The sequence below is a fragment of the Prinia subflava genome, chromosome Z (assembly GCF_021018805.1).
Source record: "Prinia subflava isolate CZ2003 ecotype Zambia chromosome Z, Cam_Psub_1.2, whole genome shotgun sequence".
NCBI classification, from domain to species: Eukaryota; Metazoa; Chordata; class Aves; order Passeriformes; family Cisticolidae; genus Prinia; species Prinia subflava.
Window position 1 is genome coordinate 88754405 of NC_086283.1, and position 17306 is coordinate 88771710.

At 40.1% G+C, this 17306-nt stretch overlaps 1 protein-coding gene across 1 annotated transcript in view; it reads left to right on the forward strand.

The window, feature by feature from the left end:
- The window catches only part of PARP8 (poly(ADP-ribose) polymerase family member 8), a 125130-nt gene that overhangs the window by 46957 nt on the left and 60867 nt on the right, over positions 1 to 17306 (forward strand). The window contains exons 3-5 of the mRNA XM_063423388.1: positions 10007 to 10044; positions 14998 to 15087; positions 16417 to 16487. Of these exons, the coding sequence (XP_063279458.1) occupies positions 10007 to 10044; positions 14998 to 15087; positions 16417 to 16487 (199 nt within the window). The remainder of the gene's footprint in view (positions 1 to 10006; positions 10045 to 14997; positions 15088 to 16416; positions 16488 to 17306) is intronic.

The window sequence follows — 17306 nt, forward strand, 5'->3', positions numbered from 1 at the left end:
GGGCATTCACTCCCATGGACAGGGATCAGAGGCAGTGTCCTCCTGGGCTCTGTGTGAGGCTGGCTGACCCCCCTGTACAGATCCCAGACCCCCCTGTCCGGTCTCCAAACCCTCCAGGGAGGCCAGAGGGATATCCTGGACTCCGACATTGGATAGTTGTTACTGTTCAGTTTACAGTTTACCCTGTGTCTCTGCTTTGGGTTTGTGGTTGTTTCTTTTTTTTTGTCCTTTTATTTTAGTTTTGAAAAATACCAACACAAAGGCTTTGTACAGGGGCTGGACAAGGTGTTACTCTTCAGTCAATCTGAACTGCAAATCCAGTTACTTGAATTAGAACCACAGGAGCCTCAAAACAGCCTTCTAGTAGGAACAATGTGGATCAGACCCTCGTGCCTTTAAGATAGCTCTTAACTGGCTTCAAAAAGAGCATATTACAGTATCTTCTAACAGCAGTGCTCCAAAATTGGAAGACGGAAGCTGAAGAGAGAAAAAAATTTCTTCTGTAAACCCAGTCCCAAAAAAACCCAGTCACAAAACCATGAACGGCACCAAAAACCCCCTGAAACCCCCCAGAAACCCAAACTAAACCAAAACCAACCTCTAAAAAGCAAATGGTTGAACAAAATGGACCCCATCATGTAAATAAGGTGGCCAAAAGCACATGATACTATGTGCTGCTCTGGCTGCTGCTCAGCTGGGCCAAGAGGTTACTGTCCTGAGGCTTTTCTAGTGCTCTGTTTCCTGGGGAAGATGGAAATGGGACGAAGAGCTAATGGGGAATACACAGGGAGAATTCAATAGCACAGAATCAGTGGAGAGAAAGAAAAATACAGACGGAGAAGTATAAAATGTATCTATGTTGACAGGAGGGAGCTGCACCTGGTTAAACGGAGCAACTTGACAAATGGGAGGCTTTATTAGTTCTCAGTGAAATGGCTAGATTCGGGCATGGTCTGGTTTTGGGGAACCTGATTTTGCACATGTAGAGGTACTTGGATGTAACTCTTTCCAGAGTCACATTCCGCACATACTCCCCCCCCCCCCCCCCCCAAAGTGTTCCTGATTTGCTAATTTTACTTTTAGTAAAATTTTTACTTTTACTTTTAGCCTCATGTTTGCTAGAGTGATGATCAATCCTGTAGAGTTTGATGTATTTACTAGAAATTTTTGTGCCTTTCTCGTTGGAAGCTTTGCTAAAGGGAAATGTTTGAGCTGCAGTTTTCTGTGTTCCCTTTATTTGAATGCTAAATCAAGCAGGGCTTTATGAGTAACATTCCTCATTTGATTCAGGTGCACCTCAGTTTCATGAGAGGGCCAGTAGCTCAATTATTCTTAGTGACAAATGCAAGCTATAATAATTTTGACTCAGTGCCTCTGTACCCCCAGGTAATGTCAAGAAATGAAAGCAGTGCTGTTTTTGACTCACTGACACTGCTCATCTCTCTTTGGAGTAGTTCTGATCTGTCATCAATAGATGTGCCTGGGACTGCTCATATGTCATCACACACGCACATTCTCCATCACCCAGAGGAAAAGATTACTCAGAACCACTTGTTATTCCTTTTTGTATAATTGCTGGTGCATCACGGGAAGTTAGAATGTATGGTGAAAGGGGCTTGTGCACAAATCTCAATTCTTTACAGGCATCCATCTATATCGAGTAGCAAAAAATAGCTGTGACTAATGCTGGGTCATCAGTTGTCAGATCACAAGGAATACAGAAATTCACTGAACTAAAGTGTTTCAGGAGATCTAAAGTCTGAATATCTGTAAAAAAATCAGCTGAGATGCAGATGTGTACATTCAAAACATTTTAAAGGGTGCTTCAAGTTGTTCAGAAATCCATGAAGATTGTTTTAATAAAGAATCTAGAAAACAGTAATGATGTGAAATGGTTGCAAGTCCAGTTGTGTAGCAAGATGCAAATAGTAAAGAAAAAAAAAAGGAAAAAAAAATGCTCAAAAATATTTGTAACATTTGGAATACATATTGACATTTTTAGCAAAGCGATGAAGTGCTTGTTTCTAGAAAATAACAGAAGTGTGGTAGGGGACCAGAAGTCTTTTATTTTCTGTTCAACTTGCCTGTAATCTTTTTTGACAAGTACTAAAGCCTCCCTTGGACTTCAGTGGGATTTACTTCAAGTTCTAAATCATGTAAAAGAAAATAAATCAGTCTTTAATATTGTGAGGTTATTCTTGCTGCACTTGACTGACAGTCACTTTTTCCATAGCTGTGTAAATGTATGTGTAAAAACCCAAGTCCATCTCCTTGTAATTTTTGTCTCGTTTGTGGCTTCTGATGCTTTCTCCCAGAAGATAAAGTTGTTTTTCACAAAGCATTATTCTATTTAATGGCACCAGTTTTAAAATCGCTGCTTTAAAGAAAGTTGGAAGTCCTGTGCTTCAGTAGTTATTTCCCCATGTGGAAGAGCAAAAGCCTGTATAATTATTTGTATTTTAAAAAACATTATGCAAATTTCAGAAGTATCTTATGAGATAGGCTCTCTTCTATATTTCTGACTCTTATGATTCTAACACTGTTTGTCTGTCACTGTGTTTGGAGACACACATCACTTTGTGGTTAGTGTTTTATGCTACTGGAACATTTATACTTAGTTCTGCTTATGATTATGTCACGTTACTGAGAGTGTATTGTGTTGTGAGTGAATGGAGTACAGCATGTACTGATCTGTATTAGCTAACAGTATTCATGGATTTGCTAAGTTTTGTGAACTTTTTGTATTGTTTCCCTTAACTTTAGCAAGGCTGTGGTCACTGTGCCTCACAATACCCTCATGGCAAGCTCAGCAAGTGTGGACTGGATGAGAGAACAGTGAGGCTAATTGAGAACTGGCTGAACAACTGGTCCCAGAGGGTTGTACCAGTGGCATGGGGCCTTGTCACTAGTGGTGCCCACCAAGGGTCAACACTGGCCCCAGTATTGTTTAACTTATGCATCAGTGGCTTAGAGGAAGGGCAGATGCCTCCTCTCATTCACTGCTGACACAAAGCTGGCAGGGGTGGCCGATACCCCAGAGAGCTGTGCAGCCCTTCAGAGGGACCTGGACAGGCTGGAGAGATGGGCAGAGAAAAACAATCTGAAATTCAGCAAGGGAAAATCCAGGGTCCTGCAGCTGAGGAAGAATGATCCCATACACCTGTACTGGCCAGGGACTGACCTGCTGGAAGCAGCCCTGCAGAAAAGGCCCTGGGGGTCATGGTGTCCATGAGCCAGCAGTGTGTCCTTGTGGCCAAGAAGGACAATGGTAACCTGGGCTGCATTAGGAAGAGCATTGCCAGCAGGGAGAGGGAGGTGATCCTGCCCCTCCACTCAGCCCTGGTGAGGCACATCGGGAGAGCTGTGTCCAATTCAGGGCTCCTCAGCACAACAGGGACATGGAACTCCTGGAGCAGGTCCAGTGACAAGGATGATCAAGGGACAGGAGCATCTCTCTTACGAGGACAGGCTGAGGAGCTGGGCCTGTTCAGTCTCAGGAAGAGACAACTGAGAGGGGACCCCATCAATGTCTGCCAGTGCCTGCAGGGAGGGTCAGAGGAGGGACCAGGCTCTGCTGGTGGTGCTGAGCAACAGGACAGGAGACAACGGGGCAGTGAGGGATGCACAGGAAGTTCCACCTGAACATAGGGAAAAAATGCTTTATTTTGTGGGTGACCAGGCACTGGAACAGATTGCCCAGAGAGGCTGTGTAGTCTCCTATAAAGGAGATATTCAAGAACTGTCTGGACACGATCCTGTGCCATGTACTACGAGGTGATCCTGTTTGGCCAGGGAGGTTGGACCAGATGGCCCACTGTGGTCCCCTCTAGTCTGACCCACGCTGTAATTCTGTAGGTAATTCTGTGTATTCTGTGATTCTGATAGGTAACAGATAATAGCATAGCTGGGGTTTGAAAAGGCCTCTAAGATCATCAGGCTCAGCTCTTAACACATCACCACCATATTCACTACTAAACCATATTCCCAAGTGCCACATCCATGCGTCTTTTGAATACTTCCAAGGATGGTGATTCCACCACTTGCCTAGGAAGTCTGTTCCGATGCCATGTCACCCTTTTAGTGAAGAAACAGAATAAAATTTGTTTTATATAGTTATGTATGTACATTTGTAAATACATTCTGAAAGTCTCCATATTGTTTTGCTGAAGACAAAAGTGAGTGCCAGCAATAGTTGTTTACAAAATCTGGCAGGTAAGAAAATGCATAATGCTGCCACAATTCTGTGTGTGTTTCTGAATATGAGTTTCAGTGGACCACTTGTTCAGCTGATGTGTGCTGCGTGGGATACAATCTTGCAAAAGCTCCAGACTAGAAATCAAGATTATTTTCCCCGTACTTCTGGGGTTTTTTTTAAGGGCTCCACTGAGATGTAATGGAGTGTTTCTCAGCACAGCACTCATACATACCAAGTGATGGAGTATCTTGCTAATTTACTTGTTCATAATCTGTTGAGAAACCCAACATTTATCATTCACTCATACTTGTGGCCGTTGAACACCAAATGGAGAGGTTTTGTTACGTTTCTTTGTCATAGCTGTACATAACACAGTATTTTTTGCTTATTTTTCAGCTATTGTTGAAGTTATTTTGTATGTTGTGTTTTCAGCATAAAATGAAATGGTTGTCTCCAGGTTTTGACTTCATAAAGCTTATCTTTTGGTGGTGCCTGTTAAACAGGAGATACCTTTTTTGCTATAGAAAACTGCTGCTTCTGGCTTCTAAGTCTCTTCTGCTGTTATTTGCAGGCATGTAATCTATGTACAAATTGGAAGAAAGACTTGGCATGGGAGTCTTTTGCAGTGTGTTTAAGTATTAGTTTTGAATTATACTTCTCTTCACATAGTCTAGTTCACATGAGGTCAGTTACCAAAAAAATTTTTTTTTTCTGTTAATTAATCCAATTTTTTTGTGTAAATAGTGTACCTAGTTTTTCATCTGGTCAATAGCTAAATACCTTCATCTTCTACCAGTTCTCAAGTCACTTTTACAAAAATAATCTATTCCAGAAATGCAATTTGAAGGTTTTGTTTGCGTACAATCTCACAGTATGTCTTCTAAAAATCATAGCTTCTACCCTGTGTATGTGATATGATTTATTGTCAGGTTATAAGGTTTCAAAGTGGATCTCAGAACAGAGAGTGTTGAGAGTGGCTTGTGTTCATGATGAAAGGCTTTTTGGAACCAATTCTGTTTTGTTTGAGGAAAAAGGCTGGTCAGAAGTAAAGGCAATACGAGTGGTCTGGTTTCAGGATCAAATGGTGGTCATACTGAAGTGGAAAAGGAGACTAAAGGCTGTGTCAGTAATAGGAATCCACTAAAGAATTGTAAGCATTTTCAAAGATAACAAAAACTTGAAGATGGAAGTATTTACTGTATAATTATAGAACAGCCATGAAATGTTGATCTGCTGTGGCATGTTGTGTCCAGATACTGAAAATGTACGAATGTTGTGCTTTTATAGCTAGTAATTGTGAAAGAATACAATTCCAGTTGCATCTTTTCAGCTGGATCTTATTCCTGTCTACTGTTTCATCTAGAAAAGAGTAAATCATCATGTCTATATCATGTTGTACTTTCATAAATATTATGTAGATCTCTAAAAAGTCCTTTGGCCCAAAGTTGTCACCAGCATACTTTTTTTTTTTTAATCAAAATTTCAGTAATATTTTTTTCATCTCACCAACTTGTTCAAAAGCTGACCAAGAGATATAATCAATACCACAGTAGCATTTCATATCTCAGGTTTATCTATCACTTGCTTTGCTGAGTTTTAGTATTATTCTTGAGATACAGATTTTGTGCTGATTGCATTACCTCATTGATGAGCTAGATCTGAGATTTTGGCATATCATAAACAAAATCTATTGTGAATTCTGTAGCTTCAGATGTATTACGATTAAGTCCTATTTGCTCTGTTTTTGTACTTTGTTATAGATTTGCCATCAGATTCCATGACAAAAAATCTTGTTTTCTTTCTTCAGCAAGTTTGCAAGTGACAACATTAGGACATAAAGCTTTGACTCTAACAGAGATGGCTAAAATTGGAATAGAAACTAGGTCACAATTTCCACACTTAATAAGGCAGTAAGTCAGTTGTTACCATGGGACAGAGCTGGTTGAATTGTCATAACTATTCCATAGGCATAAATCTTAGACTTGCACCAGATGCTTCACACTATTCCTGCTGTGCGAAACAGCTGGAAATTCAGCTTAAAGGATTTATTTCCTAGAGAGAAACAATGGGTGGCATGGAGCTGAGATAACCTGAAATTGATGGGAAGCCACATCCCAGATGCAGCATCACTGTTGTGTCTTCAGGATGCGTATTTGATCCTGGGGTTTGTATCATGATAGGTAAAACTGCAGTTCAAGGCTCAGGAAGCAATCTTACAAGTGGATATAAGGAGGTGAAGCTGGTTGGTTTGCTTTTTAGGAAATGTGCGTTGCTGCAGTAGCTTTTGCTTTGCTCTCTTTTTCAGTTTTCGTATTTTTTTTTTCCCTGGAGATGTGGTTTTGGGATAACATTTTGCCTGCTAGTATAATCAGTTAAGACTTTCTACTCCTTTTTAACTAGCTTTGAGAAATTGTAGTAATATCAAATGCAGATGAATCTGCTTATTTTGTATTCAGTTGGGAAAGATTAATTTGAAAAATAGCAATTACATGGTGCATACCCATCTAGTTGATGAATTAGTTCTCCAATGGAGAGGAACTCATGCTGAATAATTTTTCTGTAGAAGGAATAGATGTAGTTAAAACACATTGGAAAATTCTTGCAATGAGATCCCTGTGGGTAAAATAGTTACTAAGCCAAGGCTGTTGATATTATTTCAAGCAATGAGAATTTTACATTGAAAACATGACAATTCCTCTTAATTTCTCACGTAGTACTTTACTTTTTGTTAAATAACAAAAATTTTACTAGGCCATTTCAAGTATGATGTTTGTTCTAAGCTTAAGGGTTGAGAAACACATGTACTGCAGGATGTCTTCTGCAGAGGGCCTGACCTGAGTAAACAGGAATAGCACCACGGTGGAGGCTTTGTTTACACCCAAGAGTTTAACCATTCCTGTAGGTAAAGCAGTATAACTGAACGAGCAGTGGTGAGTGCGTTTATGGGAAGGGGAATAAATTATACTGCTGTAAGCTGTATTTAGTAACTGCACTAAGGCTGTACAGAGCAACTGCATTGCCAGAAGGAAAAAGCACTTCCCTCACTGGAATAATCATGTTGTACTTCTATGTGAGGGCCAGGCCTAGATTAATTCCAGTTGCATTTCTGCTTTCTTAAATGAGAAAACTGCTTCAATAAAGGCTTTATTTGGCTTTGGGAGGATTTGACACAGAGAGGTATTGAACCTCTGCATCTTCACTGGAGTCTGTGCTGTTTGAGGTGTTGTAAGTCGTCACATTCTTGTGTTTGTGGCTTGCCTCTAAATCTTGTTAAAGTCAGTGGGAAAATGCTTGGGTGGCTGGAGGACAAGGAGCCCTTGGAGACCCTTGTTTGCCTGGTATATCTTGTTCTCTGACAAATCAGGTGTGCAGGCAGTAGGAAGCAGTTTATCCTGAGAGCAGAAAAATGTGCCGAAGGGTGACCATGTGTGACAATCACAGAGGCGAGCTGAGATAAAAATCCAGGTTTTGTTTTGGTCAGTAGTTTTATTTCCACTTTTTGCTTCCATGGTCTACACACAACTAACATAAAATGACAAGCTGAAGCAAAGCACTACCACCTCTCTCTGGGTGGGGGGGTTTATTCTCCCTATTGCTGTATTCACTGGGGTCTGGATCAGATCCTGAGTTTGAGCAGTCAGGTTTGAGACTATTTCTAACTTGCACTTTCATTAACCATTTAATTTATTCCACCTCACAAGACAAACAGTATGTTGTTTGGTTACTAGTTTCTGTTTGGCAGCACCACAGCTGCTGCTGGCAGAGATAACCACATGTTGAAGAAAAAGGAAGAGAAAACTTGGTTCCTTCGGGTTTCTGCACATGTACTCATCGACTACGCAGAAGTTAATTTTGAGTTCAAATCCAGCTTCAGAGTTATGTTAGGCTGCTGAGGGCCTTACCCAGCTGAGTTTTGAGTATCTGCGTTCATGGAAGTTGTGAAACCCTTCAGCCCCTGCTCTTGTTCTCAATATTAGAAAAAACCCATACACAGAAATTCTGGAGGCAGCAAAGAGGTGTGCAAGCAGCCAGACTAAAAGAGTAAGGCAGAAGTACCTCTTTCAGTAGCAGAAGGAGGAAGTCATGGTTACAAACATGTCATGGTTACATCTCTAGAAGATGGGGTTTGGTGAAAACAGGCACTTGGTTAAGTTCTCGGGAATTTTGGAGGGTATTCTTTTTTTTCTACATCACAGAGCAAAATTCTCTTTACATGGCTGTACTGAGAGATAACATTCCCTTATTTTGAAATATTTCCTTATTTAAAATAATGATATTTTACATGATGACAGCTTAATTAACCCAATCCTTAGGGAAAATATTCTAAGATGAGGGCATACAGATGCTGTCTATTCAAAATGCCTAAAATATAATTAAAACAGAAAAGTCATAAAATGTTGAATTTGTACAGTGATGGGATTTTAATCAGCACTTTTGTGGCAAAATCCATGGTCAGCTGTAATAAATGCTCCTTCTGCTTCAATTTATGAGACTGTTTGCAGCTGTTGAAGAAACAGGCATCTTTGTGTCTTAGACAAACAATACATAAAATGTGCTAGAATAGATGGTGTGCAAAAACAGGAGACCGAACTGCGTGTTAATAGATGGACTTGCGGAAGCAAGAGTGAGGGACCTGCTTCTCCATACTGATTGCCTCTTACAGTCACTGGATTGTGAAAGTGGAACTCATTTAATGGAAACCCTTGAGAGAGAAACATTAAAAATCATACCTGGCTTCAGTTTCTTGTCTATATGGAAGCTGTATTCATGTCATTTAGAAAGACTGTCTGGACCAATTTTCAGCAAATTTTCAGCAAGTCCAGTACATACCAAAATTTCTTAAGAGGACTGTACTAGCCTGCTTTGGCTTAACTCACTACAGACATGAACCAATACCATATATTATTTAAATGTGTAAGTTGACACAATATATAGCATTTAGAATTGGAAAGAATATGAGTTATACAACAGAGACCTTTCAGTGTGCTTCATAGTTGAATGTTTTTAATGCCAGATTAAGATGTACACTAAACTTAAAACCAGAAGGACCTGGTGAGTATTTAGGTAACTGAGCAAACCATCATGGCCATTTGTCCTGCTCTCAGCAGCAATCTTAGTGAAGATCTCACAGGAAAGTAGGGAAGGCAGATGTGAACTGAGCTGCAGAACCAGGATGATGCTTTTAAGTGACTATTTTCTGATGAAACAGATTCAGGATATCCACATAGTGAAGCTGCTTTTCAGTGTGACTGTGGCTCTCTCAAATTTTAATTTGAACACAGCTTGACAAAAAAGTACAGATACTACGTAAAATACAAAGTTTTAATGGAAGAAAGGAGCCCAAGACATCCAGAGCCTTTGCTGAAACTAAGAGAAACGCATAACAATGAGAAAGGCGTCCTGCTGAGTCTTGAGTCAAATACAAAAACCAGATAGAGGAAAAACTGGGCTTTACTAGTTCTCTAGTTCTGGTGTTCAAAGAGTGACCTTTTTTTTAATCAGACGTACACATATTGTGAAATGTTACTCTAAAGGGAATATAATGCTGCCTTGATACTCCTTTTAAGAACACTGAAATCAGGATGTGCCAATTTAGCAAAGTAAGCTTTCAAAACGAGCATGACGCTTTTCATTTTCAGCTGAGCACTTCAAAAGCCATCAAAATAGATGTTACCTTCTGTTCTGGAAACTGTCAGGAAGCTATAAATAAGCATAAAATAATAAAGAAGCAGGAAAAAAATGTTGTGCCAGCAGTTAATGTTGTTGTTTCTAATTTTGCTGTTGTTTTTTTTTTTTTTTTCTTTTTTACAGTGTATCCTATTCAGTGCATGTCTCTGAGGATTACCCAGGTACAGTAAATATTCTTGCCCATGACACATGTATGCATGTTACCACAATTTGCTGTACTCGAATGAGACTATCTGAAAGGGTGTTGATGTATTCCAGGTGCATCTTGTACTAATCGTTTTCCATTAGTTTAGATCATTTTCACAGTCACTTCTCCTTTTCAGGCATCATTTATCAGGTGGGTCAGGGTGAGAACACAGGTTCACGAGTTCAGACAGTAGCTTGGGGTGCTGGAGCCAGCAGGGATAGGGGTGAGAAAGTGCCCAGCTCCTCTTTGGCACGGCAGACAAAGCTTGATCTCTGAAGAGCCTGAGCAGGCTGGCGCAGGGCCAGCAGAGCCCTTGTGCCTGACACCTGGCTGAGGCTGCTGGTGCTGTCCAGGCTCAGCCCTGCTCTGCTCTGGCGGGGCCAGGCGCTCGTGCGCGGCTCTCGGTGGCGCTGGCTCACAGGGAACGCACTGCAGATCTCAGCACAGCCCCCCTTTGGTACCTTCAGCTGGGCTGGCAAAGGTGCTGGCGTGACCACGTGGCCGGTCTTGACAAGGGGAGTTATTCATAGCAAACAGAGGCGGGTAAGCACAAAAGCAAGTCTTGAGGGAGCCTGTTTCCCCAATTTCCTTCACAAAGACACTGCACAGATACTTCAGGCAGCACAGGCTGTCAGAAGCAGAAGAGGGAAGCAGGGGTGACAGGTGCAAATAAAGGTTTATGGTCATACTGTTGGATTGCACCACGTTGTGCACCTGTGATAATTTAACAGTGTAAGAACCGTGAATGATATGAAACCCTCTGTCCTTTTTCAATCTTTATCTGTAGCTTTTCTGAAATGTTTATCAAAGAAATATTGTTTCTTTTCGAAGCTCTAAAGAAGTGTGACTTTGACCTTCTTCGCTGATAAGCAGCAGATTCTGATCAAAACACGTGTTTGAAGCAGATAGAGAAGAAAATCAACAATGATGATAAAAACAATGGATTCTGTGAAAGAATGCTAACAACCTTTATTAGATTTATTTTTTAACCCATAAAAAACATGGAGTAGAATGATACTCGTCTATTCAACGTTTAGAAATAGGAGAAATTGAGATTCATAAAATGCACAGTCATACCAGTGATAAATGGATTTACTGAATATGAATACTGTATTGAGCTGACAGTGAAGGGAGGGACAAATAGTTGAAAAAAATCTTCACTATATGTTATTAACAGTTTATTCCATTAACTATCAAAATTTGACCTCTGGGAACCTCTAAAGGGAATCTAATGAAGGCTTAGTAAATGGTAAGCTGAAGCACTGAACCAGCAGCAGTTACTCGCACAGCTCATTTGAGAGCTCATTTCCTGGCAAACTCTTCTGTCTGATAGACCTCAGAATTTCCTTGTGGGTGTTATTTGCAGCATGTCCTGATAGCCTACAAGCCTGAGTGCCTTTAGTGTTCTAAACATGATGAATATTCTGTGCCATCACACCCTATATTTTAAAGGCAGATAGCATTTGAACATTTCACACGGAAGTTAGCTAGGAGCAGAGAGTAAACCAGTACATGTTTACTGATTAAAATCCAGCCCTTTAGGGCTTTAGAAGAGCTGATTTCATTCACATCTCAGGCTTTTGCAGGATATATATTTGCTTTATGATGAAGAGATGTTCAGTGTGTTGGGAATAATAAGGACTTTTTGCCATTTTGCAGCTTTGGTCATAAAACACTCATTTTGACTCAATGAGCCTGATTCTTTGTTGCCTGATTTTGTCCTACATTTCTAACCTAACATTACTGCTGACTGTCTCCCTTCTCCGAGATGTATCTTAAGGAAGATTTCAGGCTATGATGGTATCAAGAGTGAGAAGTTCTGTGCTGATGTCCTCAGCTGGAAGGTGTTCTTCAAGTAGTGCTGCAAGTTGATAGAGTTCAGAGCAGCACATGCTCTCAAATTGAATTTCTCACAGTAGAAGTCTTTGCAGATTAAAGTTTATTAGTACATAGCTACAACAAACTTTTATCCTGTGTGGATTAAGACTGTAATACAGAGTGGATCAGATTTAAATCAGTAAATCCAAGACAAGGCTGTCTGAGTTGATCATCAAATAAGTTGCTAATGCATGCAATAAATATATGAAAATAGAAGAGATGAGGGCATTATACAAGTGATGCAATTCAGCTAAAATGATACCACCAAAAGTAAGTTTTGGATACCGAAAGAAGAGACTTGGGTAGTGTACATACTCCCACAGCCTGCTTTGCTGTAATGTATGCAGCCATCACCACTTTGGTACTGACAACAGTGTGTAGCTGTTGCTGAATCACTTCTTCAAGCATCAAACACAGGCAGCTGAGTTTTAAATCGTACCTATGGATTTATGACATGACAACTTTCAAAATGGAAGGTGTTTGAAAGTTTTGTATTTGAAAGTGAAAGCTAAAAATGTGCTCACAAAGGCACACTGAGGACCTGACAGGAATAGTGTTGAGACAGTAATGTCTGAAACTTACATATCCATTGCTGGAGTTGTGAAAACATAATTAGAAAGTTTAGAGTCAGGTAATAACAGTTTCAGCAAAGTATTGCTGCAACAATTTTCTCATACCATTGACACAACTGTGGAAAATAATCCTTCTAAGGAGCAGTTATAGAACATAACATCAATGAGTAGACCAGAGTCCCACTAATATGAGTGTATCATGGCTCCTGCAGGAACCAGCAGGGCAGCAAGCATTTTGCTAATGAATTTATGTTCAGAATGATTTGTGTTGGCTGACAAACTTACAGAACTGCTGTATTCTTTTATCCCAGTGATTTGTAGGTTACACACCCCTCTTAGACCTCAATAGATTGCAGCAGACATGGAGAGAACCAGTTTGGCAACACGTAGTTTGCTGCATCCCTCTGCTAGGTCCAGGCAGTGTCCTCCAGTGAAGAGGACACGTATTCCTATGTGTCAAATGTTAGAAACAAGTTATTGAAGAAAACAAATCAAAGCCATTATCTTAATTTCAAGTCTCATCATGTGGATGGAAGGAAAAAAAAAAAACCTAAACCTAATAGCTGCCAAATAACAAAGGAAAAAACCCAGTTTGGCAGTGAAAATCATCCTGCTGCCAAGAAAGAATGGCAGTGGACATAAAAATACAATTAAAAACTATAAAACCTGTAGCTGAGCAGTCCTTTTTCCATATATGTATGTCTATTCTGTACAGAACATACTCTGTTCCTAGTTTTCTGTACAGCAATCAAGCTATAGCACAAGGATTTCCTCTCTCCCTTCCATGTATGTGGTGTTAGGTATATTTAGAACCAAATGATGGCCTCAATTATCTAATCTCATCAGACTATAGCAATAACTTACACTCCCAAACTGGGAAACAGATAGGCTTGTGCTGCATGTGCAAGATGGATATGGAAATGATGGTGACAATAAGGTGGAGACCATAAACAGAGGCAAGGCTGGGCTCCTTGCAGAGGGAAAGATGCAGCTGTCCTGTGGCTATAGCTCACAGTCCCTCCTGCCATCAGACAGAAGTGGGAGAAGGAGTGACAGAGGGGACCCTGCTTAGTTCACACGATGCCATGGCTGTAAAGCATGGCCCTGTGCCCAGTGTGCAGCTGAGCAGCCAGGGGCTGATGCTGTGCAGTGCCCACAGGAGTGCAGGGCTTGGGCAGCGTTGTCCTCCTGCAGCACTGCTGCACACAGCCTGTGTGTGTGGAGCACAGCTCCCTCAGATTGCAGGACAGCAGGAGGGGGACACAGCCAGGCGTGGCAGGTGTGTGTGAACGTGGCAGAAAGGCTGTTTCTCAGGTGGCAGCCAGGAAAACCTGTCTGTGTGTGCAGTGTGGCTGCTGCCCTGCCCAGCCTGGTGCAAGGAACGGCCACTGCCCCACGCTCCCTCTTGATAAAGGTGGTGAGGAACTGCTGTGGCACGAAGGATGGCATTACTGAACCTTCTTCCCAGTTAGTGTTAACACCTGTTGCACTGGGAGCTCTCAAAAGCTTGGAGGCTGCAGCAGTATGCTTAAAGTTGTGTGTGATTTTATGCACATTGCTGATGTGGGATCAAAGCGTTCAAAATTATAATACGTAAGTCTTTCGTTCAGTCCTTTTATGTCACTTTATCTGTGTTTATCTTCATTGTCAGCCTTCCTGCTCCAGGGCATAGGTTTCAATTCAGCCCAGATCATTAGAAAACCAAGTATCATTACTTTCATAAGCAGTTCAGCAATACATGCAAAATTAGCTCCTGCCAATAGTACAGAAAACCCTGCTGCTTTCTGGTTTTCGTTAGTAAACATTTAGTTGGAAAGAAAAAAAAAGAAACCAAATCAAAAAAACCAAGACACACTTCTCAGATTAATCCCTACATTTTAAAAGGAAATTTGGTGAAATACAGTTATGATACTCATACATACCATTGTTTTTATTAAGTGGGAGAGATTTCTTTTCTCCCTGAATCAGGCAGAGGAAAGGTAATCCACTGATTAGAAGACACTTCAAATAACCTTTACGTGACTAGGCAAAATGAGGCACAGGTATTTTGCATAATTGGCTGTTAACACCCAGTTCTCAGTGCAGCTTTCACTCTGCATATCAGATCTATCTTGAGTTTTGGTGTCAGACATAGCAAAAAACTTAGAACAAGTATTAATTTTTGAAAAGATTGGCCACTCTAAGCCTTGTGGGTTGGTTCCGAGCAGTGCTTGGTGTGATTCACAAAAGCCATGACATCAAAGGCCCTGGTTTTGCTTTATAAAGATTTGGTCTGAATCTCCCATACTTACAATATTTTTCTTTTTGTTAACAATTTCAAGGGAAAATAGCCAAACACACCAGGAAGGTGATAATGTTCAGCTTCCCTTAGCATCTAGGGAGTGATTCCTTGTGGTACAAGTCTGGGATAGGAAACATTGGAAAGGGCTGACAAAGCACAATGGAACTTCACCATGCAAAGTGTTTTTCTTTCGTAGATAACACTTACGTTTCCAGTTCTGATAACGATGAAGATGTGTTAGTTACAACAGAGCCAATTCCAGTAATTTTCCACCAAATTGCTACAGGTAATCCTATGTCCGGAGAGTTTTATCCAGTTCATAATTTTGGAGGAAAGATAAGATGTCTGCACTTAGAGGGAGATATGGTGTTAAAGTGTTCAGCTGTACAATTTGCTGTTTTCTTTGGTCTTGTTGGTCTCTGGTCTAGTAAATTGTCATACATTTCAGAATAGAAGAAATTAAAATATTTATTTTGGGGATCACCACAGTTGTGTGCAGAATGTATTTTTTGCTTTTAATGTCTTGCAGCCTGTGCTAGAGCAATTCCCCTTGAATACAGCTAGAGGTGTTTAATACTTTGCAATTTTGAATTTTCATGATCACTTGCTCAAAACTTCACTAAATCTTCACCATTGCAGATAAAATAGTCTATAACTACCAGTGCTTCTGGTGAATTATTTCAGGAAATGGTTCAGCTGTTTCACTAAATTCAACTATAGAAAAATGATTTGTTTTTTCCTAATGATTTTGGTTCCCTCTCATTATAAATTATTTCCTTATTTTCAAAAAGTACTTGATACATGAAAGGGTATGCTTGTCAACATGCAGGCGCATTTATACAGTATTTAATAAAGATTTGTGCACACTCTGTGGAGACATTTTAAAATTTAGCAGAAAAATTCCCTGATTATTTCAGGCTGCAGAAGAAACTGCACAGAGCACTCTTAATTCTGGCAGTTCTTCAGATAGGAACACCTGATTTTGTAATTTTTTATTATTATTATAAATCTTTGGGGTATTTTTTTTTTTTTTTTGCATAACATAGAATTATTTTGAATTCCACTGGGGGACCAGTATGATCTTCAGTCTCTATCTCATTTATACAGATGTAAATCAAGAGTAATGTTACTGAAGTTATTGCAGCAACACAGAAATGAAATCTTGCTATTATCATCAGAAGTTTGTGATAAATTTTACTTACAAATATTTCTTTACTTTGAGAGGAAATTAAGCCGGTAATTTACAATAGAGTAAAAACCTATCTTTTATATAGAAGATTTTATTTTCCTGAGGGGTTTGATTTGTCATTCTTTTATAAATTTTATGGAATTAATGAATGACACTAAATTGTAAATCATGAATTGGGAAAAACAAATCTCCTAGATGGATCAAGTGAGTTTCAATTCACACTTAAAAAAAGTCTTCTGGGAAGTAGGGGCTTCCTAATTTTAGACTGTTGCATTGTAAACTCTTTGAGGCATTTAATATCTGTAACTTTTTGTTCCTTATTTGCTCTACTACTGCAACTAAGAATTCCAAGTCTGCCTGTGCAAAACTATTTCACTTTTTTTTCCACACATATGTTCCTTGTTTTCCTTTTCTTTTTTTTTTAAGAATTAAGAAAAACCAGTGATGTCAACTATTGCTTATCCATAAAGTCAAAATTACAGAGGGAGAATGGAGAGGTATGTATTTCTTGTATGCATGTTTTAACAGAAATTATTTTCAGAAGCAAAACAAAATAATAGAATATGAATGTTTATCATAGGCTTCCTATCAAAGTGTGCTTGTTCAGTCTGTGCATGTTTACATATTTTAAAAGGTGACCATATATCTCTGGGTTTCATAAATGGATTAACCAGTGATTCACTTAGTTGGGATAGAGATTCTCCTCCTATCATAGGGAATATGTTTTTGGTGTTTCATTTTTGGTTCAACAGTGTTGTAGGCCCTGTTGGCCCTAAATACACAGCTCTCCTGAAAAAGTAAATAGTGATTCCATTACCTTTTAACCTGCTCTGGCACATAAGACCTCATCTCAATTACTTCCTACTCACTGCTTCTTCATGTAGCCTGCAGCAGTCCCACTGCAGGCTCTAGACCTGCAGGAATCCTCTCACCCTAAGCAGGGTCTTGAGAATTCGGGTCTTCCAGGCGCTGTAGTATTTGCCCTGTGCCTCTGGCACAGGTCTGAGATGATAAGAAAGAAGTGACACCAAGGTGAGATCTGCACTTGGGGTTTGACAGTGCCACGGCCTCAAAGAAGGTACCACAAAGGCTCCTGCCTCGAGCCAGAGATGGAGCATTGTCAGGGCTTCAGGTGCTTGACTTAAAGTCTTCCTTTGGTAAGGGTGTGTGCTGAGTTTCTTGTCCTGGAAAGGGGAGGTAAGCATGCCTAGATGCTATATGTATTGGGTTTTCTAGTAAGTAAAATGTCATGGTGGGAGAAACTGCACAGAAAATACTTTCCTTCTACTGCCTCATCATTGTATTCAGTGCTCTGT